Raw genomic sequence first — 22,911 nt, 5'->3', positions numbered from 1 at the left:
AATATACCAAAGTGTGGTTTCCCTGTTCCAGCCCTGAGAAAACCACAAAAGGTGGCAACGCCCCACAGGCAGCTGATTTTTGTTTATTGACGAACTTAATATTTTGGATTAACGATGATTGCAAATGGGAAAAGAACTCGTGCGAAAAACTTCACCATGGGTGAGGAATTGATTCTGGAGTACCTGGTCCTGCAGCACAAGGATGTGGTTTGCAGTCAGAAGAGCGGTGCGGATGTATGGCGCAAGAAAAAAGACACCTGGAAACAGATCGCCGCAGATTTTGCAGTTCAATCTGGAATTGAACGTCCGTGGCAGGCATTGCGCGATAAACACATAAATTCCACTCGATTAAAGCGAGTAAAGGGACTCAATGAAATGGGCAATAAAACTACATTCAATGATACGGACTCCCAGCGAGATTTGTCCAATTCAGCCGTCTCTACAATCAGTGGAGCTGTTAAAGATGAAGAAAGTAAGTATGGCATACCACATATTTTGTTGTGAAAATACATTTTTAAATCAAAACATAACATATATATTTCTACCCCCAGGTAGCTCCGACTTTGATCCAGAATATGAATCCAAAAACACCTTTAGAAGCACCTCCAGTGAACCTCCGTACGAGCAGGACAACTCAAACTTTTCGACTTCAAAAGTCAAAGTAAAATCAGTCAATGATTTGAGAAAAGAGGAGGCCACAAACATCCTTACAGATGAAAAACTAAATCTGCTGAAAGTCCAACAAACTTACTATCGAAATGAAAACTCCAGGGCAGCCGAGCAGCACAAAGTCGAGATGGAAAAGCAGAGAATCGAACTAGAACAGCGGAAAGTAGAGCTTGAGCAGTACAAACTGGACTTGGAAAGGTTTCAGGTGGAACTGCAGGGAAAGCGCCTGAAAAACAAACTACTCGAAATGGAAATCCTTGAGAAACAGGGCAACATCAAGGATAGCAAAGAGACTACTTAAGAACTAAAACAACTTTTAATATATAACTTATAATAAGGTAAGTTCATGACACATAAGTAATGGTACTAAGGAAAAGTTTCCGTTTAGAATTTAAGAAAATCAATTCTATTAGGATTATACTTCAACATTTGCCACAAAAAATAATAATTTAACTCAAATCAATAACTTGAATATGGTTTCTTTGATATGACTATTACTTTAAAATGTATAATTGAAAAGCTTTATTATGACTGAAATGTTTAAAGTTTTTCAGATTCCCCAAATCTTCTTCCACATATTAGCTTAAGCTGAATTTATCTGCTTTAAGATTTATCCTCCTTAATTGAAATTTAAATTTAGCTTTATGACTCATTATTAGTAATGAAGAGCTTCAGCTCAGAAGTAAAGGACTCAAATAAAAATCTTGAATATATGTTCTTTGATTTAAAATCAAAACTATAAAGTTTAATACTTCAAATTTAACATTTTAAGGATTTATTATGATGGAAATTAGGGAATTTTAAAATTTGTTTTAGTTTTTTATATAGTTAAGCTGCTCCACATCTCCTTTTTCCTTTCTTAAGATTTATCCCTCCTCGATTCGAATGAATTTTTCGTTTATGCTCAGCCGTTTTGTTTGGTAGTTTTTATTAATTTACATCGATCCATTCACTATGTAGTTCTGGGGCTTAAACGATAACAGCGCTACGGGTGTTTGCTTCTCTAGCCGACAATGAGGAGACCCTCGTTGGGGAACTCGTGGGTGGGCACTTCCAAATTAAGTGGCGCCGGTCCCTTGCGGATCCTTCCAGAGGCGTCGTAGTGGGAGCCGTGACAGGGGCAATAGTAGCCACCCCAGTCACCGGCATTCGCGATGGGCACACAGCCCAGATGCGTGCACACACCGATGACCACCAGCCATTCGGGCTTAACCACACGTTGCTAAATGGAATTTAGAGGAGGATTTAAGTGAATTGTTTTAGTTTTCGATAGGGAAATAGAAAAGGTGGATTTGTACAGCCGCACAAAAATAATTTCATTGTTTTCAGTTACTAGTTGAGTATTTATGTGCGCACAAAATATGCACAGGACTAAACTGAATGAAGATACATTACTTAGTTTTAACTTAATCGATTGCTGTCGATATTCGGGTAATTATGACTTTGTTGTTTAAAGTCTGAACTGAATAATTTCTAAATCGTAACGTCTATCATCTTTTCTGCTTAATAATTCTTTAAAAAATATAAAGCAAGTTAGTTTTGTATATAAGATGTAGTTTGGGTATATGTAATACATTTAATTAAATCAATTGCAGTCATTAATTAAGTATTTATGACTTTGTTAAGAAAAGATTTAACTGAAAAGATTTACTGAATAATAATAATTTAAAAGAATTAAGCGGTCTGTGGCTTATGTTTGGAATACTAGACTTAGTTTGTTAAGATATAAATACTTTCAATTACCTCGATTTTTGGACAAAGTTTGAACTGAGCTCTTTCTAAAATATTTTTACTGCTTGATAATCATTTAAGAAGGATTAAGCGCAATCCGCAATCAATCATTTGGTTTAGTTTTGTATACAAGCCGAATTTTGTTATAATAAAATAAATGAAATTAATTCTATGACTTTGTTGAACAAAGTTTTACCTAAATAATTAAAAAAAAAAATGTAAATTATCTTTTCCACTCAATAATCCCTAGAGGATCTAGCTTTGTTGATAGTCCTAGTTGTGTTACTTTCGTATCAGTAAATGAAAACAGCATTTACTCCTATGCTTGCATACAAATCGACCCATTCTATGGTACCTACATCATCGGTTTCGGGATCACGCAGCGTGGATGTGGCCACTCCTCGCTCGGTTTCGATCTCCGCGGAAGTGCGATGGCGGATGAAGAGCGGCTTGCCGCGCCACTTGAACGTCACCGACTTGCCCTCCGGGATGTCGGCCAGCTTGATCTCGATCTTGGCCATGGCCAAGACCTCGGCGGAGGCGCTCATCGATCCAATGAAGGTGTTGACCAGACCCTTGGCCGCATAGGCACCGCCCACGGCTCCAGCTCCGACGAGCATGTAGGAGAAGGCCTTGCGCTCCTCGGCGGTCTCGTTGCGACGGCGGCTGTCCTTCACGGACTCCCGGCGGTAGGGCGAGAAGTCCGGCACCTGCAGATCGGTGTGTGCCTGGCGGTTAGCTGAAAAAAACAGTGGAACTTGTTAGACATGTTTGAAAGGTTTATGAGGGGGTTTTGTTGATATTCCATCTGTACCTCTTGAGACGTTGCCAGAAATTGTATCTCTAATTATTAGTCTATAAATGCGTAAATTTGTTTCCCTATTTTAAGGATTCCTGATAAGACAGCTTTGCTTAGTTTAATTTTTATTTTATATATCTATCTATATTTACTAGTTATTTTTAAACTTCATTGCCAATAGGACCGCTATTTTCATTGTTTTGTAAGATAATTCAAGAAAATTCTATATAGTGTTATTTAAATAGATATCAAACATTTTGGTGAAAATAGAGATACTATATCATAATGCCTAGTTTGTATTCACTATCCTAAAATTTCTCAAAAGACAGTTTTGCTTAGTTTAATAGATATATAATCTAAAAAGGTTCTATTAGTCAGTGGTAAAAAGTATTTATGTTTACTATTATTTTTACACTTAATTGTTATTAGAACTTGTTTCAGTTCTTAAAATTCGACTGAATTTTGATTGTTTTCATAAGATAGTTCAACAAAAGTTGGTCTAGCCTAGCTTAACTAGATTGTAAACAATGTAGTATAAGTTAAAACAAAATAGAACTACTATATCCTATAGCTGCCACAGGATTAAAACCTTGAAACTAGCATAACTTTGTGGTTTCTTAAGATATGTTTACGAAACTTTATAGGATAGTGTTACTAGTCCAGGAGATACTGTATACCAAGTTTGGTCAAAATCGGTATTCTATATCGCATAGTTTTGATGAGAATGTTGGGGGTGCTTGAAACTCCTGCTGATTGTTGTTATTGTGCGAGGTTATGTTGAAATTACGTAAGGAAATTTGCCATATCTCCTTGACGCCGCCTGCAGTTCGTATCCTGGCTGTATTTTACAGCTCTTAGCCAACTTAATTGCTGTTTTTCCCGGTCCAATCGTTATGTAATGGTTGTGTTTTTCACTGGCAACTCCAGCAACAGAATCCACCTCGCGGAATCTTACCCATGGAATTCACGGCCACTCCAGTCGCCTTGAGTCCTGTCGAAAGGACCTGGGCTCCGCCCCGGACGTAAGCACGCGACACGGCGTTCATCATTTTGTATGTTTTCCTTTAAATTTAAATGATCACGTATAGTTTTCTTGTCGAAAATTTCGACGTTCGTCGCCTTCGTCTCTGCCAGTGTGACCGGATCGTAAAATCCCGTCAAATGCTTTTGGCCAAACATAAATTCCCTAAAAAATACCAATTTATTGCTCACTGACAAAAGGTGGAAGCTAAGCGGCTAGTGCCGGATGGGCAACCTTTTTTGCAACGGTTCTGATTGGAATTGAATTTAATGTTTGAAAAGTGAGCAAAACAATCAAATTTACCAGAATTAAAATGAATATGTGTTTAAGTCAGAACGATATTTTACGATTTTGTATTTTTGTCCAGTTTTACATGATAAAATCATTTTATTTCTTTAGAAATCCAATAAAAGAACTTATTTCCAATTGTTAGTACAAAAAATAATTTAATTTTAATAATAATAATAATTTTTAATTAAGTTTACATTGAAAAAGCAATGATCATACAATTCTCTGATCTCTGTAGCTTCTGAACAACAATGATCATAATAATTCCAGTTTGTTTTGATTATTATTTAGCGTACAATATATAAAAATTGTTAAAAACAATCTAAAGTAATTTCAGACTTTTATATATTATTTATTCATTAATAAAAATGTATGCCTTTTCAAAATATTCTGTTCAGCTCTTCGTGTTGCCTTAAAATAATTTTTATTTCTTAGCCTTTGCTTTTCGATATAAAATCCAGTGGCCAAATTAAATGCAATTGTTTCACCTTGCCAATCAATCCTTTTCATTCATCCCCCTTTTGTTTACCCCCAAAGGTGAATCAGCTTCCACCCCTGTGTAAGTGAAAACTACCTTTTAAATTAGCCACTGCAACGGCCTGAATTTTCTCCGGATGAAAAGGGGTTTCCATGGCAAACCGGTTGGACCACGCACCACCAATTTTTGGTCCAAGATAAAGTCCAACCACCGGACATTAGCCACCCAGTTTTTCCACTGCACTTTTCCATTTCCCCAGCAGCATCGTGATGTCATTGATTACAGTCCCTTTGATGTTGCCAATCCAATCTTTTTAAGGGTGGTTTAGACTGTCCTAATTAATAAGAACCTCTTGAGCTATTGTTTTTCTTCGGCTGATCTCATCCAACGCATAAAATACTAATAAAAAACTGCATAAAAAATAGCTGGCAGTATGTTTGGGATGTTGTTATGCGCATAAAAGTAGGAGACCCGAAATTTGGCCAAACTTTAAAACCAAAGAGGCAGTAAAAAGCGTGGAAAACTCTCCCGCAGCCGGATGAAATGTAATTCCTCTGGCGCCAGTCCTGTGATTATCGAAAGTAGTTCTTTTTGATGTCGAAAGTTTGCTGCCACCATGCCCCCTTCCTCTTGCTTTTCCAAGTGAAAGTGAAAGTGGAGGCGAAAGTATGCCCATCGTCTATTTTCCAGCCGGAGGAGGAAAATCTGCGCACATAAACCCATCTATGTACTTGCCCCAAAAAAACACGCACACAGGCATAAAAAGGGGGGCACTACGGAAAAGTGCGTGAATTTTGGCCAAAAACAAAAACAAACTTGAAAATAAAGTAAATAGATCGACAAGAAAATACTCTAACTATAAAAATTAAAATAAAAAGCTTACGATTTCTTTAATAAGTCAGGAAAAAATAATTGTATTTAATACGCTTAAAAGTACATTTTATATAATGAAACTTTAAAAGTTCTATAAATACAAAAAAAAAAACACGGAAAATATATACAATTTTTTAATGCACTTCCATATTAAAGGTTATAATTTAAGAATATTGATAATAAATAGGTAAATATAATTGTTAAAAACATTTACTAAGGTAATAAATTAAACCAAAAAATAATTTCAATTAAATAAAAACACGAAAACACTTATATTTTAATGTTAAATACATAAAGATGTTAAGAGCACATCAATATTTTAAAGTACAAATTTAAAAATATTGAGTATTAATAAAATAAAAATAATGAGTTAAATTTTTACGTAAATTAAAATTAAATTAAAAGTATATAATTAGTTTCAGGCACATGTTTTCTTTTAAATTTAAAAAGCTAATTTCAGAGCAGTTTATCACCTTACCAACCATATCTTAAAGTCCAGACAGTCTTCTTATGTGGCAGTGCGTAGGCCGGGAAAGTTGAAACTATGCCGCGTAGGCGACGTGGCAATGGCATCTGCCCTTTCCTTGGATTTTCCACCCACTCCCGAATTTCGCAACCACCAAGCACCCCAACCACCGAAAACCCAACCGCATCCCCACTCCAAATTTAACTCTGTCAAGCTTCGACTGCGTTACACTTTTCAGCAACTTTTACATGGAAAACTGGCGCCAACTACAACAGCAGCAGCAGCAGCAACAACAATCTTCTACTTTTCATCCCTGCCCCAGGACATCACCTCCCCCTGCCCCCTTTTTGCCACCCCACCCCCTTTTCACCCATTTCTGTGCGGCGTGTGCAGCGTTGCGGCTGCGGCAGCAACAACAACAACAGCAGCAGCAGCAACAAGAACCAAGATACACTGTCGAAAAATATCTACAAAAATTTGTTATTAACTCCATAGTTAGTCAGGGTTTTTTTTTTGTAGATTGTGGTGCAAAACATTTATCGAAATTCTAGATAAAATTGCCTTAAACTCGCTCAATAAAAAAATTCTTAAAAATAACCACAAAAATCACTAGGGTATTGAAATCACTTTAAGATTTTTTAACCATCAAATTATCGTTCTATTTAAAAAAAAAAATACAATACGCACCTTAATAACTACGTTTAAATAGTGTCTTTTTCTACGAAAAATATAAACAAATAGTTTCAAAAAATACAAATATCTTTTGCTTAGATAAAGGCAAAATACACCAAAAATATATTTTATAAATAAAAAAGTATTTTTTTTTTAAATCTCTATTTAAATCTCTATTTTAAATTTAGAAAATTATATAAAATATCACATTTCTTTCTATTCCATACCAGTTACCTTTGTAAATATGTAAAAAAAAACTAATTTCTAACTGTGTAGCACCGACGACATAGCCAGCTTATCGCAACATCAGCCAAGCATAAAGCTCAGCCCACAGAAAATTCGGCACCCCCTTTGAAAAAGTTGAAAGTGGAAAATTGTGCGTGGCAGGCAAAAGTTTTCTGAGGCTCCTCTGACTGACAGTCTTTCACAGATGCGGAGGCTCTGCCACGCCTACTATGCCCTAACATACCCCTTCTCCACACTGACTTTACCCATTTACAAAAACGAAAATTAAATGAATCAGAATCAGCATCAGAATCATCTGTGCAGCAACAGCGCGGTGGAAAAGCCGCAAGGAAGTCGAGAAGGGAAAATTTTAAAAGGGAGTTGTGGCATGTGCAGCGGTGCTTGGATTCAGGATTCAGGACCCAGAATCCAGGAATTTGGCACAGCTGGCGGTCATTTATGTGCTTTTCGTTTCGACTTCTTTATCTCCATCTCGTCCGGTTGGGTTTTGCATTTGAAATGATTATTTCCAAGCCTCGCCCGCCACCGTTTTTCTGGACGAAATGGGCTTAAGTTTCTGGGCCATTTTGGGGCAGTCGGATTATTAGGTGACCATGACAATGGGTTCCTGTTTTGTTTTCATATTTTATTATGGCATGCCCTGAGGAACGTGGCTTTAAGGCGTGTGAGTAATGATCTTTCATCGTATGGTCTTCTGGTATTTTGTGACTTATTGATGATTGTGGCTACAAAATTTTAGTAGACGTTCATTGAAATAAGTATATATATGGTACATTAGAATTAGTTACTCCGCCAATTGTAATTTAATTAGAAACATTTTTACTAATATATGTTATGGCTTAGGTCAATTATTTTCTTTTAAAAAACTCTAAACATATTAAATATTAATATTAGTAAGTCTATAAATTGATTCCTTTTTTTCATGACCACTTAGATTTTATTTGAATATTTCTGTCTTTTCATGTTTGATTAAAAGATGTTGAGTTAATTTTTTTACTTCTGTTTTAGATATATGTATTTATTCACCTTTAAAATTGCGTTCTTGGGATCTTGCTACACAATTTCTTAGCATTAATCGTAAGCTAAACATCCTCCTGCCCATGTCCATATATCAATTTCCGATCCCCAAACCCAAACCGATGCCCTTTTTTATCTTCTTCTCGGCTTGAAAGTTTGTCAACAACTCTCGCCTTGCCTTTGGCTAAGTAAAAAGACCAAAGTTCCTTCTGGCAGGATACATTTCGTATTTGGGGTTTAAGCGCGAATGAAACCTGCCCTAAATTCGGCCAAGCGGCTTAAATAAAAAGCAAAAGCTGGTAGAAAAAATAAAAATCATGTGGCACGCGCAGCAGGAGAGCATCCTGAAGGAAAAGCGGGAAAGCGGGAATATAAAGGAAACGACAACGTTGCGTTTTCCCCAACCGAAGTAGATTTGGGGGAAAATTCTCTTCCTTTTTTGCGGAGGCGCAGCACGCATAAATCTACGGTCCAAATTACATTATTTTGTCATTTTCCTTTTTTTTTTTGGGGGGGCACCTCCCTTGGTGTTTTTTCTCGTGCTGCAGTGTCCTGTTTTGGTCCTGTTTAGTCCTGTGCCCGCCAGGCACATAAAACTCTGTCAAAAATAAACTTTCAAGAAAGCGCAAAACACCAAACACAAACAAAAAAATGCAAAAGCTCTGGGGCAAAAGTTTTTCACACAAAAAAGGGAAGTACATTATATGCAAGCAGTAAAGTAGGGGGTGGCATTATAAATGGGTTCGGGGGGTCTTAACTTTTTGCCTGGGGTGTCGGCTAAAAGTGAAAGTAAATGCACGAAGCCCCCATTTCACCACCCCCTGCAAGTAGCCAAGGACATTGCGGCCATTAAAATGTAGCAGCGAAAAGCTTTCAACTTTTCTTGAGACAACTGCAACTTTTCTCTCACTCTTTCTCTTACTCACTTACTTACTCTCTCTGAAGGATATTTTCTGCATTGTTTATAACTATTTTTGGTGAAAAATGCGCCTGCGTTGGTTCTCTTTTTGAACTTTCACTTTCCTCGTCAGCTGCCTTGTCCTTTGCCATCAACTTTCACTTTCACCCTGAAAGTTCGCCGACATGGCTCTATCTCTCACTCTTTCTCTCTGTTGTCGCCCATCTCTTTTGCGCTGAGAAGAACTTCCTGTGTGGGCTTCCGGTTTTGTTTTTACAACTGATAAGGCGCTTTTGGTCCTTCGAGCCCGCACCGCACCTCCCCAAAAAGTATGCTATGCTTTTGCTCTCTTTTTCTCTGTTTTTCCAAGGCGACCAGCAGGCGCCATTCTCTGCTTCTTCCTTGCCACTTTTATTATGGCTGTGCGTTGCAAGGATCAAGGACGTTCAAGAAAATCCACGGCCAAGAACGAAAACAAAAACAAACCCAAAAAAGCAAAAAAGAAAAAAAGCAAAGCCAAAGCAAAGTAAATAGAAAAAAAAATGCAGGGAGTTTTCTGGCGAGATGGGATGGATGTCTTTGACACGGGTTTTCTGGGCTTGAGCGGGGAGTTACGCCCCCTTTTCCCGTTTTCCCTTGAAAATGTTTTTTTCGGCTGCAGCTTTTATATACTTTACCCATACCATATGTATATATAGTATATATTTTGGCCAGATGTGCGTGCGCCGACGCCTATATAAAACTTTCTTTTCAGGAGTGGGGTTTTATTTGGGGGGATTGTCGGGGGGACATGGAATTTACTGCAGTCCTTTATGGGCGAAAAGAAGAAGAGGGCAAGGAAATGTGGAAAAGTGAGGAAAACTCACACCCATTAGGAGTCGACCACTCGCTGCGTTTGTAATTTTGGCGCCTTTGTGCGTGTGCAGCGGTTGAATTGGGGATTGAGGAATAGGGCAAAAGTAAGGATGGTATAGGCTGGTTGGAAAATGGGGAAAACAAGGAAAAAGGGGGGTATCCTGGCTGCCAGGGGATTGTACAGTGACAGAATGTAATTTGATATATTTTTGTGTAGGCATTTCCGATGCGTAATGGCCCGGGATATAGTCAAAAAATGTCAGATTACTTAAGGCTGAATCGATAGTTAATAAAGTGAGTGGAAATCGCAATGTTTTGTGGCTGTTTATTAATTATAAATAAAATTAAGAAAATTTGATGGTTTATTAAGAATATTTTTGATAATTTACAAATTTTTGTTAAAAAAGGTTCCTGTTTTTAGGCGATTCTCGTGGCATAAAATATTCCAAAGATACAAAACCAATCTATCGTTAATACCATAACTAAAAATAATTTCTTACAAAAATATTTAGGGTTGGCACGAGCTTAAAATTTTTATTATTTGTGAAGTACTTTTAAACTATTTTTGTTATTTATAGCTGCGACTAAAAATATACAAATATCTTTTGGAAATATTCAATAATTTGGATTTTTCATAGTTGCTATTAAAAGTTTTTATGTTATTTTTCTGTTACTAATCCCTTTGTTTTATAGCCATTAAGTTCGATAAAGTTAATTATTTATAAGAAATATGATTACCATATGTTTAAAGCATTGTCGTACTGTTGCCTTCTTTTCTTCAAGTGTAGCAGGCACATTTTCTTCAGTATTATGTGAGTGACGTTGCCTCCACTGCGGTTGTTCTTGGTTGGGGTTTCTATGTGCCATATACCATATAGCGCAGTGAGTTGTGGTACATAGAAGTTTGGGTTTCTTCGGCTTTGGCTTTAGTAGAAATTGTAGCCCTACTCCCAATTTTTTTTTCGTTCGTGTTGCAGGCCTGCCTTTCACAAAAGTGCGTAGTTCGTCCGTCTTTGTTGTTTCCTCTGCTGGAAATGCAAGAAAAGCGAAAACATTTTCCCCGCCCCTCAGGATTTCTTTGTTGGCATTTTGCGCCTTTGGCTGTTTTTCGCCTTTATCAAAGTGGGTCGTCTGCTGCTTCTTCTCTGTATCTTCCTCATCTTCTCACCGATTTCCTGCAGTGCATAGTGATGAGTGTGTTTGTATGTGTTTAGTTTAGTTTAAAGTTTTACTTCTTATTTTTTTTTCGAAAATGGGGCGACGGTTGGGTGGTGGAATTTTCCAAGCTGTGGCTGGTTTTTTTTTTGGTTTTCGACTAGCGCCGAAAATTCCCTTTGAGGTTTGAGGTTTTATGTTGTCAGCTCTCCCTCTTCTACTTCTTCTACTTCCGTTTACCCTTCATCATCCTTGCTTTTTTCCAAACAGTTTCTACGGTTTTCTAATAAAGTGCCTTCCTTGCGGCCAAGTGGAATGAGTTGTAGGCTTGGTTAACTCGAAAATTAATTGCAATTTTAAAGCTTTAGTGGCGACTGGGGAAAAGGAAAGTTAAATAAAATGAAGTTGAAAAAGAATGGGTTGATGTCTGAAGTACCCAGTAGATAACTTTTTACTTTCAATAAAAAACATATAAATATATTAGGGGTATTGTTTTACGTTGATCACTTTCAATAAAGAATACACCATTATTTTGGTAGAGTCATTTTCATTTGGCAAATACTTAGCTTGGAATACATATTTTAAGGCTTTATTCATTCTCCTAATATTAAAAATAATATATTATTTATGATTATGTGCAATAAAGAATGCACAATAGTTTGGCTAATACTTTTCATTTGTTTTTCAACACACTTTTGATAAGTTTCAGTGGACTTTTTTTTGCATATATAACAATTGACAAAATTACGTATTTATGAAATATTTTAAGCCATTATTTTGTAACATTTATTTGTATATGGTCGGATCACCATTTTGTAAATCAACTAAAACTTCTGTCAGAACGTCTGTAATTAATTAATTGAAGCCAGAACTTGCTTCCACTTGCACAAATGTTGCAATTTACCTTCAACATCCTGTCACACCCTTTATAAAACCTGACAGTCCAATATGTACGCCCATCCTAACTTTCCCTGTTCGCTTTCAGTTTCACGTAAAATGTCAATCACAACATTGCCATCCTCGCTTTTAATCTCAACCCTTCCATCTGCAAAACCGAGGACAATTAAAAAACCGTCAGGATTAAATGTATTTGTAATTATGTATTAGCTGAAAATGCTGTGCGAGTTTTCCGCTGTCTTTGCGTTTGCGTTTGCTTTTCTTTTTCCATTTCCTTTGAGCTTTGATGCCGCTGCTGCTGTAATTTCTCTTGGGCTGATAACAAACACCAACACAGATGCAGACACACAAATACAATGTCAGAGTTCTACAACACATAGAAAGTCCCACTCTTATGTAAAATGTATTTCAAGGCATATATAAAGGAGACGGGGGAAAGGACGCAGGCAGGAAACACAAGGAGCAGCAACATAAGCATCGCCTTTGGAGCCGGCTTGCATTGACAAGACAGTACACTCAGAAAAATGCATTTATTTTATGTATATGGCTTCGAACTCGTTCCTTCTAAAAATGTAAATGTCAGGAGTAGATAAGACTAACATGTAATTTATAATAGCATTATTTTATTGACAAATTTAAACCAAGTTAAATCATTTTAAATCATCATTTAAAATTATTATTGAAATAAAAAAACATGTTAAATAAATGAAGTGGTAAAAATAATATTTTTGTTTGCATACCTTTTCTTCAAAGGTAATAACTTTTATCTTTTGTAAATGAATAATTAAATGTATTTTTTTTCTTTAGTTCTTACAATGATAATTCTTCTTTGTCTTAAGAGTGTATCAACTAACTTAACCGACTTAATCATGTTCATACATTTATTCTACCTGATTTTACTATCTATGCATTTTCCCTTTATTTAATTTATTAATTATATTTTACACCCATTTTCTTACGGTACAGTGAAGCCTCAGCTCGGCCCACGCACAAAGACAATCACATCCACACCTACACGGACTGCCTAATACAGCTGCAGAGTAATTATGTTTCCCCAGCAGCTCCCACCACCCACTGCTACCCCCTCATTTAAGGTCCTTGGTATTTTTAGTTCGGCTGCTTCTTCCTCTTCTTCGCCGACTTCTTTTCAGTGCATATCTCCTGCGAATATCCCCTTCTCTTTCTCCACTTTCTCCAACCCTCAGCTGCCATCTCTTTCGCACCCACTGGCCATATGGACAAGGCGGTGCGGCGGCTCAATTGAAATTTGAGGATTTTTGTCTCAGTGCCCTAATTAATTTTACGTACCATGAAAATCATTGTTTGTTGCTTTTGCTCCTATTTTGTTGTTCGCCGTTGTTCTTTGTTGTTTTGTTGTTTTCTTGTTATGCGTAGTGTACATGAGCATAATGCAAAATTGAATGTGTGCGTCTGTTTTTTGAAAGTGTGGGTGGCAAGGGAAAGAAGTGGAAAAGAAGGTCAAGTGTGAGACGTGTTAATACTATATTCAGTACTTATAAAATATATATATTTTTTGCATTCCCTATTTGTAAATTATATTTATAATGGTAACAATAATGCTATATTATATACAAAATCTTAACAATCTTTATAAAAAATGTAAGCCTTTTTTAATGATTGGGAATTTAACAAATTCTCCTTAAAAGTCTTTTAGTGAAATCTATCGAACTACCAACTAGTTTAGCAAGTATATTTTTAAAGTAGCTTGCCAAACACAAGATTGGTACACTAATTTAAAAATAATTAAATGGATAATTCTAATTATTTCTTATTTAACATAATACACATTTATTAACTTGGTTACTTAAAAGCTTTAATAATTTTTAGAGCATTATTTTAAATTGCTTTTAAATTTAAAAGTATATTGTTTTGATACTTCTTTTTTACCTTTACCCCAAATTTCATATTTCCAATGATCTTTTTGTTAATCTTTCCTTTTGTTTCCTTTCAATCGCAATCGCCATTCAAGAATTTGTTTCTTTTTTTGGAACACACAGTCGTCTTCCTGTTGAATATTCATTTTGTGCATTTGCATTTTTAGCACCCTGAACACACTGTTTTTCCGAGATTTTGCGAGAAACCAAAACTCTGAATCTGGAATTTCTAACCACTTTCCTTTTTCCCTTTGGCTGCCCACATTGCGTTGCTTGGGAAATTTGAGAAAATTAGGTTATGCCTTTGTTGCCGCTGTCGTTTTACTCGATTTTCCTCGTTTTTACCTCACTTTTCCGCTCACCTGTGTGCTCTGTGTGCTTCGCCATCCACGTTTTTTCTCCAAGGTAATTAAATGGTGGCCGACTGGACCGCAGTTACCAAGGTGGAAAAAAGGGGGTTGGAAAATGGAAAGGGGGCGGACGTTGTTGGTTGGGGACTGCTAATCAGCAATCCCAGTTCGCCTTTCAGTGGGGTGGTGGGTGGTGGTGGGAATTATGCAAATACCCAGCGACGGCGTAAATTTTCTATAATAAGGAATTTGGAAATTGTTTTTTCATTGCTGCATTTGGGAAATATGTTCCCGGTCACAGCCAAAATTTTAATTAAAACTTGATGAGTTGAGGACTTGAGTTGCATTACAGATTAAGTTTGAAATTTATAATGTTTGGATTACATTTTATAACTATGTTTTCCCCATCCCCTTAAAATAGTAATAAGAACTTTTGCTGACTTCCTTCTTTTCTCAATTTTTCAAGTGGTTTCTATGACAGCCTTTAGGGAGTCCATTTTTGTGGATAATTAAGTGGCTCTTCTGGAGCTTCTTCAAAAATGACAATTTTCTTTTAATTTGCTTAAGTCTTTCTTGTCTTTTCTTGGTTTTATTGCCACAGATCTATTTATAGTTGATTTCTTTAAAGTTAAACACTTAAATTCATGGTTATAAATTGTGTAATAAATTTAAAGTTGATTTTTTAAAGTTAAATATTTGTTTTAATGTATTTTTTTCATATACCAACATTTTATAACTGCAGCCATCTATTATTTATTCACAAGCCATGTCATTTGTTGTCTTTTTCGTTCGCTTGTCGTTGCTACCATTAAATTAATTGCAATTTATCGATTTTCAAATTGCAATCTCAACGGGCCATAAAAAATATCAGCCCCAAAAAACACGGTCCGCCTCGAACTCAAACTCCATTGCATATCATCACGAAAAATGCCGCAGCACGACCAGATAAGGGTCCTAAAAAAAAGGGAAGTTTTCGAGGTTGGGGAAAAGCAAAAGAACGAGTGGCTAGGAAGCCAGGATTCAAACTGGGACTGGGTCAGAATCTGGGTGCGGGTGGCTTTTTGCCCGCGGCCTCAATGCGTTGCATCCACATTCACATGGCGGCTAGAGAAAAAAAGTCGCGGCCTCTGGTGTATAGAAATAAATTGTTGGTCCATGCTGCAAGAGGGCGAAAGAATCAGACACTGCGTATACGTAATGTGCGTGGTGTGGAATGTGAGGAGGAAAAAATCAGAAATGTGGGTACTAAGGGGCTAACGAGGGTATTACTTTGTGAATAAATGAAGGGTACATTTGGGGTATGTTTGATTTAATGTGCTTTAAATTACTCATTTTTGTTTTTTTAAATTTTTTTTCATATTGACACGTTTATTTATTTTAAAATAAACAGAAAAAAGTATCAACATTTTAAATTGCCAAAATAGGCTCAAAACTTTTTAAAAAGAAAAACGTTTTATACTGAACGTTTTTTTTTTTTTGATTTTTCATCTTATAAACAAATATTAACAGTTTCTAACAGAACATTTCAAAAAACTGGTTTTTTAAAATTGCAGACATCTAATTTTCTTTATTTTACGTTTCTCAGATAAGACGTATCTAATTGCTTACGATTTTTTTAACTATTTATTATTTTAAAGGGTATTGCTTTATTTCTTTCATCTATTTCCTACATGATATTTTTGTCTGCTGGTCAACAGGCAGCCAGAGCAATAATGAAAAATATATGTGAGCACCATTAAAATACATCAGATAGGCATAGATCACATGCTCAGCGGGTCTTCCTGCGTGCGTGTGTAGGTAAGTGTGTGTGTGTGCGTGATTGCGTGAGTTTGTGTGTGTGTGTGTGAGGGAGGTCCTTTTGCTGGTCATTTGCTTGCCACATGCATTGACATTGCTGCTGTTGTTATTGCGTTATCTTTGCTGTCACAGCAACGTCAGGCGATGTCCGTCCATCTTCCATTTTTTTTTCTCTGTGTGCCTGTGTGTGTGACACCCTCATGGGGCTGCGTGTGTGTGTATGTGTGTGGGGGGGTGAAAAAAAGGGGAGTTGTAACTGGGTTCTATATGCAGGCTGAAGTGGACGCCTCGTTACTTAGATGAGATGAGTTGGCTTCCATGTAACTTTAATGAAGTGCTCCCAGGATTGGGGCGAAATATCTACAAATTTTATCTTAAATTCTTTGTTATCCTAAAATTAGATTCCAGTAATTTTATTTTTATTTTCTTAGAGCCAATTTGAAGCTAAATTTAAACGATTTCGACATTTGTAGCAAGCGAAAACATAATAAAGTTATGAATAATAATTGGAATAGCATAAGATTAATATAATAGGTACTTAAACAAACAATGCCATCTAAAGATTATTGTTTTTAACTTACTGACTGTGAAAGTAAGTTTTATTTTATTAAATAACCAGTTATTCTATACAATTTGCATTCCTTCGTACAAAAAGCTGTAAATATCAAACCACTTAATAAAAAATACAAACTTAATAAAAGTATGCATTCAAAAAGCATTTATCTTTTTTTAAAGACCTTTTTCAAGACCCAGCTGGTTACTTTTTAAAATGACTGGTGTTTGAAGTATGTTTTTTTTTATAAATGATTCAGTTATTCTATAACTCTAAAAATGTCCTGAAATTTCTAAGAAAATTTCGTCTGTTTCTTTATTTTCAATTTGTAAATACCTAACAACTTTGTGATATCACCTTAAAACAAATTTTTGTTTGTCCCAAGAAAAAACGCTTGCATGAGCTGCCAATATGTCCATTAAATCCCAATCCCTTAAATCGTCATTGGCCATTTCCTTTAAACTTGGCCCAATGGCAGGCAAATTTAAGTAGCTTATCTTCCATATCTCCATGACCCCCATCCATAGCCACTTTAAGCCAGGTTCTCGGCGCAATTTAAACTTGTATCAATGCAGTGAATCCAAGCTGAAGAGCCTCTTGACTTGTCCTACTTTGTTACCAAGCGAAGAAGCCAAGGGAAAGGGCATAAAAGCAAACCTCTGGCCAGAAGTAACTTTAGTTCGCATGTGTTGTGGTCTTTCGTCATGAAGAAGGTTGGGGGGAGTCCTAAAAAAAGAAGCAAAGAAAGGTCCATCAAGTATGCGCACTGTTGGCCCTGCCAACCAAACCAAAAACCTCCGAAAAAAGAGCAAACAGCGTAGGGAAAAAGTAGCCGTTGTGTTGTGAAAAGTGCCACGTTACTTGGCCCCAAAAGCATTTTCCCCTCCGTTTTTTTCTGGGACCCCTGCGAAGTGCGTGTGTCTGCATTGTGAAAACTTTTAATGGCCAAAGCAGGCTCCTTTTTTTTTTGGGACCCTTTGCTGCTGCATATGTGGACCACAGGTGCTTGAGTCCAAAAAGTCTTCTACTGCCATTTCCCTTTTAATATTTTTGGAAACAACTTTACAGCTGTTACCTCAATTCCCAACCATAATCATTAACATTATTGCTCAGATTGCTGAGGCGAATCGTTGACTTAAAGCTTCATTTTTTTTCGGCTTCCTTTTCTTGCTTTTCCTTTTTGTTACTTTCTCTTCCTTTTTTTTCAGAGCCCAATGCATTTTCAATATACAGTTGACAATGTCGACAATTTATTTGTGCTGGGGCCATAAATCAAAAATGCGTAAAATTTTTACTTCGTACGCATCGGACAGGATGGGGCACGCCCACCGCCCACAGCCCCCGCATCCTGAGGTCCCAGGAAAAAACCGTATATATAGGGGAAGGCCCATTATCATCATCAACAGTCAGCAAAATGGCCCAGAAGGAGGTGGCGTTTCCTTTTTTTTTTTAGGGTGAAGGGACAGGAGCATTCGGAATAGCAACAAGCAGGCGCACCTGAAGCTCACAGCAGGCAGTGCGAGTTTGGGCCAGTTTGGTGAGCGAGGGCGGCCACTAAAGTTGTCAGAAGTTGTATATTTAATTAGAAAAATTATATAAAACTTAATCTGTTTACAAGTAACATTAGTAAAATATTTATTTAAAAAGAAAAATAAAGATTCTTTAACGATTAAACATAACTAAATAAAAATTACGTGTTTTTTATTGATTAAAATATGGAATTAAAATATATTTTTTGAAAATTGTATTTTAATTTTATACAAAAATAAATTAACTTATACCCTGACTATCTATGTAATTTGTAAGTTTTATACTTTTAACTTAATTTTATTACTGAAAATTATTCTTTGATATTCTGAATCCACCTTCGCAATACCACCCCTTTTTGTGAACATTTTCGGCAACAACGTTGCAATAACAACAATGGCAGCAGCAGCAACACGCACACCAACAGAGAAGCAATGCCAGGAGCAGCAGAAGCTGCAAGGAAGCCAAAGGACGAGGATTCGATAAAGGGAAAATTTTGGGAGTCAGAGAGAAAGAGAAATCAGAAGGGGGGCGTGGACGGGAGGCGGGTGAAAGCAGAAGGGCAGCGGCCCCAAAGGTGCGTACAATCATTTTATTGATTTATATGCCGAAGCTATTACAACTGACATTCGAATTTTCCAACCAACTTTTGGATGGAAAACGGAGGCGGGGCTAAAATGGCAGGGGGTGGGGTAGCAAAAGTTGCGTGTGGCAAGTAGCAAACCGAAAATGCCGAAAATTGTTGATATTTCAACTCATATTGCTGCTGTGTCGGCTCATGTTGCTGCTACGTCTGTCGCTGTTATTGCTGCCGAGTTGCTGTTGTTTTTGCATTCTTGGCCGAAAGTCCATGTTGCCCCAGCAACGTGCAACAGCAACAACAACAACGGCAAGAGCAGCAGCAGCAACATGAAGAACAGATAAAGTCGCAGCAGCAGCAACACAGCCGCAAAAAACAGGAAAAGTGGCAGCAGCAAGCGAAGACATGCCACTGGCAGCTTCTTTATATACTTGGCCATAATAGCCCCAGCCCCCTCTTATAGCCACCCCCTATTTTCTTTATGTGTAGCACACTTTTAGGCGAGGCCTTTGTCTTTTTAGTTTACTTACTTCTGACAGGAGGGGCTGCGTAGTGAATGGTAGGCGTTCTCCGAAAGTTTAGGGGGGTTGCAAAGACAAGAGAAAGGATCTCGGCAGAAAGGTGCCAGAGTCCTGAGTCCTGACAGACTGACAGCCCACTCGTTACTTTGACAACAACTACCCATGCCACTTGAGAAGCAAAACCACTCCGCCTTCATCCCTCGAACTTTCGGTATCCGTGAGATACTTTTGCGCGCTGCGCTTTTGCACTTTCATTTTCATTTTCTTTCGTCTTCTTGGTATTGTACATAGTAAGGAAAATCAATTCCCTACCCCGTTTGCACTCCAACAATGTCACTGGGCCAAAAATTAATTAAGGTCGCAAAAGGGAAAGTATCTTTCTTCGTCTCTTTCTAACTTTTCAAACTGCGTCTGTGTGTGTGCGCGAGCTCTAATTAAAATTTATATATTTATATATGCGCGATAAGTTTTTAGTGGCTCACTTCGACTTCGGCTTCGACTTCTACGTCGTTTCCTTCTGCTACCTCCAAACAAAGCAGAATTCACTGAATTTGACAGGGGACGACAAGTGGCATGTGAGTGTGGAAATCCGGAATCAATGTGATATATCTTTAAATATTCATCAATCGATTAGTAAGGCTTATTAAGAAACAAATAGGGATAGTTTAAAAATTATTTTGCTGGTAGAAACTGGGAAAATGTAAACAGTAGTCCTTTCACAAACTAAAAAAAAAATATATATGATTGATGATTGTTAAGTCGATCGAATATCTTAAACTAAAAGCCTAAAATATGTTGGATTTTAATAAATAAGTTAAGTAAAATATGCAGTTTAACTTACTTACATATTGACAAAAATCTACTAGAGTATATATTTTAATAAATGTATAAACCACATAAATCAAATGAATTTCAACCTATTAATAAATATCACTTTTATGATAATCAATATAAAGCAATACAAAATGCATTATGTCTTCCACCACCTTTTTTATATTATCCGCAATTAATTAATAAACGATTTCATAAACGTGATAATCTTATACCCACTATCCTGAAAGTTCACAACACGCCCCAAATCTCTTGCTTAAATCACTTCCCTAACTACTCATTAACCTCTTACAAAAACACATAAAACTGTCGTGAGACAAGTTTGACAAATTTTTAGCAAATTGTAAGCCAATTTCGGATATTAATTACATACATCGTTAATTTGTGGCATTACAAGCACGACAGCTACAACAACTACTGATGGTGAGGAAGTGAAAAAGACCAACCCTTAAAGAGAAAAATAACGGAATAAAAGGAATTCCATAGCGTAGTTTCAGTTTCTTCCACCCAAAACACAACTCCAACTCCAAAAGTAGTGAAAGTAATAGCAACAAAAAAAAAAAAAAAACTTTCTGACACACAAACACAGAGAAAAAGAAAAGGACGATGGAAGAAAGTGGGATAAAGGACCAAAGACGTGTGTGCGTGTGTGTTGCGATGAAAAAAGCGTTCAAAATAAAAGGGGATAAACATGTTGAAATTTATTATATTTAGTTGTAAATATGCCCGTGCGTGTAAGCCCCCCAGAAAACCCAACCGTACTTGGTCTGGCGTTAAATGAGATATTTAAGTCATTCGGATGCTGTTGGCTGATAAGCAAATTCAGGTCAAGCCTTCCTGGGCCCCATTCCCAGTTTTTCCTCTTTTACGCAGTGTGTGTGACCCAAAGTAGGTGAATAATAATGGCCTAGGTCTGTTTATAATTTGTTTTTATTTCGGTCAGCACAAAGTTTGCTTTTTGCATACATTTTGGCAAAACGAAGGATAATTACTTCCTATTTGATGTGTATTTTTGTAATCTCTTTAATTTAAAAGTTATATTGTTACGGTTTTTGGGTTTTATGTATTTAAAAATAGTTTTGATTGCCGGCTGTGCTCAAAGAATTAAATCATTAAAAAAAACTGCTGCATACTTTTAGGTTGCACAAAACTGAACGAAGAACTTAACTTGTCAAAATTATGAAATGTTGCCTTTTGCGTTTTAAAAATACACAAATAGTGTATATATATACATTTAGTTATATACATACATTTTAGAAAATCAATTAACCATTAAAAAATAATTTAAAGTCATCTAGCTTTTTTAAAATACTGTCATAATTATAAAAACTCAACTTATATAAAATTAAGAAGCCCTATATTTTGTTGTTGTTAGCCATTAATAAATATTTAATAAAATATACATTCTATACTCATTAAGTGAAAAGATTAAAATTTATTAAAATCAAATTAAGATCTCTTGTTAAATAAAACTTATAACTTATGTTCCTTTGTCTTAATGTATTTTATTCGTTGGCTTTATATCAACTAATTTAAATATTTTATCGTTATGAACTAAAGTCTCTCATTAAATATATCTTATAATTTAGACTTATTAAGGCAAATATGTAGCTTTCAGTCCTATAAAATGTATACATTAATAATACCACATAAAACTAACGAATACGTTAACCCTTTTATATAACCCATTGTTAATTGTATACAATTACCCCCAATTTATCGTTATCTGGCCTTCTGTCTGCCGTCTGTCTCTGCCAATTCAACCTATTAAAATGGTTAATATATGTCAAACCAAAACAGAAAAAACACCAAAAAACTAGATAAAACAACCAGTAGATGACATTCGGCAGCGAGTATACGCATATTTGGTAGACGTTTAGACCTAGACTAACATAATTATCATAGATTATATAGAATCTGCCACGAGCTTTGCCAGCTAGACCTGAAAACAAAAAACAAAGAAATAAAAACTAAACAAACTATCAAAAAAAAAAAATACACACATTTATGTACATATAGACACATGCGTTTGCCCGACAAAAAAAATCGTTGTATGTTGTTGTCGGCGAAATAGAACGCTCGATCGGCCAGATAAGATTCGGTCGCTTAGTGTGGGCTTTTTGCTTTGTCAGACCATAGGTTTTTATAAAGGAACACACATACAAAATCATGAAAAGAGACATAGTCTCAAAGCTACGATCGAACCACGCACATTTTCTCTCTGTTTTAAAGTTACTCATAAGACTAGGCTACACTTGAAAAAGTTAAGGTGAAAAATCGAAATTGTACAAATTAAATTATAAGATATTTAGATTTAAAAGTATTTTAAATGTATTGAGTTATAGATTTACAGTTAACTTAACTTATTTAACTTTAAAAACAGTATTCAGGATATAAGTAAATTTTATTATTTATTTTCCATTAATCTCCATCAATTTTAAAAAATGTAATTTAAGGACTTAAATTAATTTATTAGACATAATTACTTTTAAAAGTGTATATTTATTTTAATTTTTTAATTTATTTTAAATGGCTTTATATAAATATAAACTTATTTGTTTCTATATTTTTTTATAGATTAGTTTTTTCAACATTAAAATTCGCACATGATCGCACGGACCTACCTTTCAATAGTTTTCTCTCTCTCTCTACCGTGCTCCTATCACCTTTATCACTCCCTCTTTTTCACACTCCCCAAAATATATATATATTTACCATATATATATATATATATATATATATATATATATATATATATACGTGTTCTTATCTGTAAAACATACACATGAATA

The 22,911-nt window shown here is 36.0% G+C and overlaps 2 protein-coding genes across 4 annotated transcripts; one reads left to right on the top strand and one right to left on the bottom strand.

Moving 5' to 3' along the window:
- Nucleotides 1-68: 68 nt before the first annotated feature.
- Nucleotides 69-18,063, top strand: LOC128262824 (uncharacterized). 3 transcript variants are annotated; one of them, XM_052997366.1, is made up of 3 exons: nucleotides 69-472; nucleotides 552-1,007; nucleotides 17,869-18,063. In XM_052997366.1, the coding sequence occupies exons 1-2, from the start codon at nucleotides 115-117 to the stop codon at nucleotides 968-970; spliced, it is 777 nt and encodes a 258-aa protein (XP_052853326.1). In that variant the 5' UTR covers nucleotides 69-114; the 3' UTR covers nucleotides 971-1,007; nucleotides 17,869-18,063. The 3 variants fall into 3 exon arrangements, with proteins under 3 accessions (XP_052853326.1, XP_052853327.1, XP_052853325.1); XM_052997367.1 differs by lacking the exon at nucleotides 17,869-18,063 and adding an exon at nucleotides 12,154-12,555; XM_052997365.1 differs by lacking the exon at nucleotides 17,869-18,063 and having other exon boundaries at nucleotides 552-1,434.
- Nucleotides 1,581-4,357, bottom strand: LOC128262825 (cytochrome b-c1 complex subunit Rieske, mitochondrial). The gene is made up of 3 exons (XM_052997368.1): nucleotides 4,155-4,357; nucleotides 2,760-3,139; nucleotides 1,581-1,891 (listed from the first exon to the last, which is right to left on the bottom strand). The coding sequence occupies exons 1-3, from the start codon at nucleotides 4,246-4,248 to the stop codon at nucleotides 1,673-1,675; spliced, it is 693 nt and encodes a 230-aa protein (XP_052853328.1). The 5' UTR covers nucleotides 4,249-4,357; the 3' UTR covers nucleotides 1,581-1,672.
- Nucleotides 18,064-22,911: the final 4,848 nt, after the last annotated feature.

The sequence above is a fragment of the Drosophila gunungcola genome, unplaced genomic scaffold, assembly GCF_025200985.1.
Source record: "Drosophila gunungcola strain Sukarami unplaced genomic scaffold, Dgunungcola_SK_2 000001F, whole genome shotgun sequence".
Classification (NCBI taxonomy): Eukaryota; Metazoa; Arthropoda; class Insecta; order Diptera; family Drosophilidae; genus Drosophila; species Drosophila gunungcola.
This window is presented reverse-complemented; position numbering and strand designations above follow the sequence as displayed.

Coding starts and splice junctions, on each gene's coding strand:
- LOC128262824 (XM_052997366.1), top strand. CDS start 115: ATGATTGCAAATGGGAAAAGAACTCGTGCGAAAAACTTCACCATGGGT. Junction 473..551: donor AGCTGTTAAAGATGAAGAAA/GTAAGTATGGCA, acceptor TTCTACCCCCAG/GTAGCTCCGACTTTGATCCA.
- LOC128262825 (XM_052997368.1), bottom strand. CDS start 4,248: ATGATGAACGCCGTGTCGCGTGCTTACGTCCGGGGCGGAGCCCAGGTC. Junction 3,140..4,154: donor AGTGGCCGTGAATTCCATGG/GTAAGATTCCGC, acceptor TGTTTTTTTCAG/CTAACCGCCAGGCACACACC. Junction 1,892..2,759: donor GTGATCCCGAAACCGATGAT/GTAGGTACCATA, acceptor AATTCCATTTAG/CAACGTGTGGTTAAGCCCGA.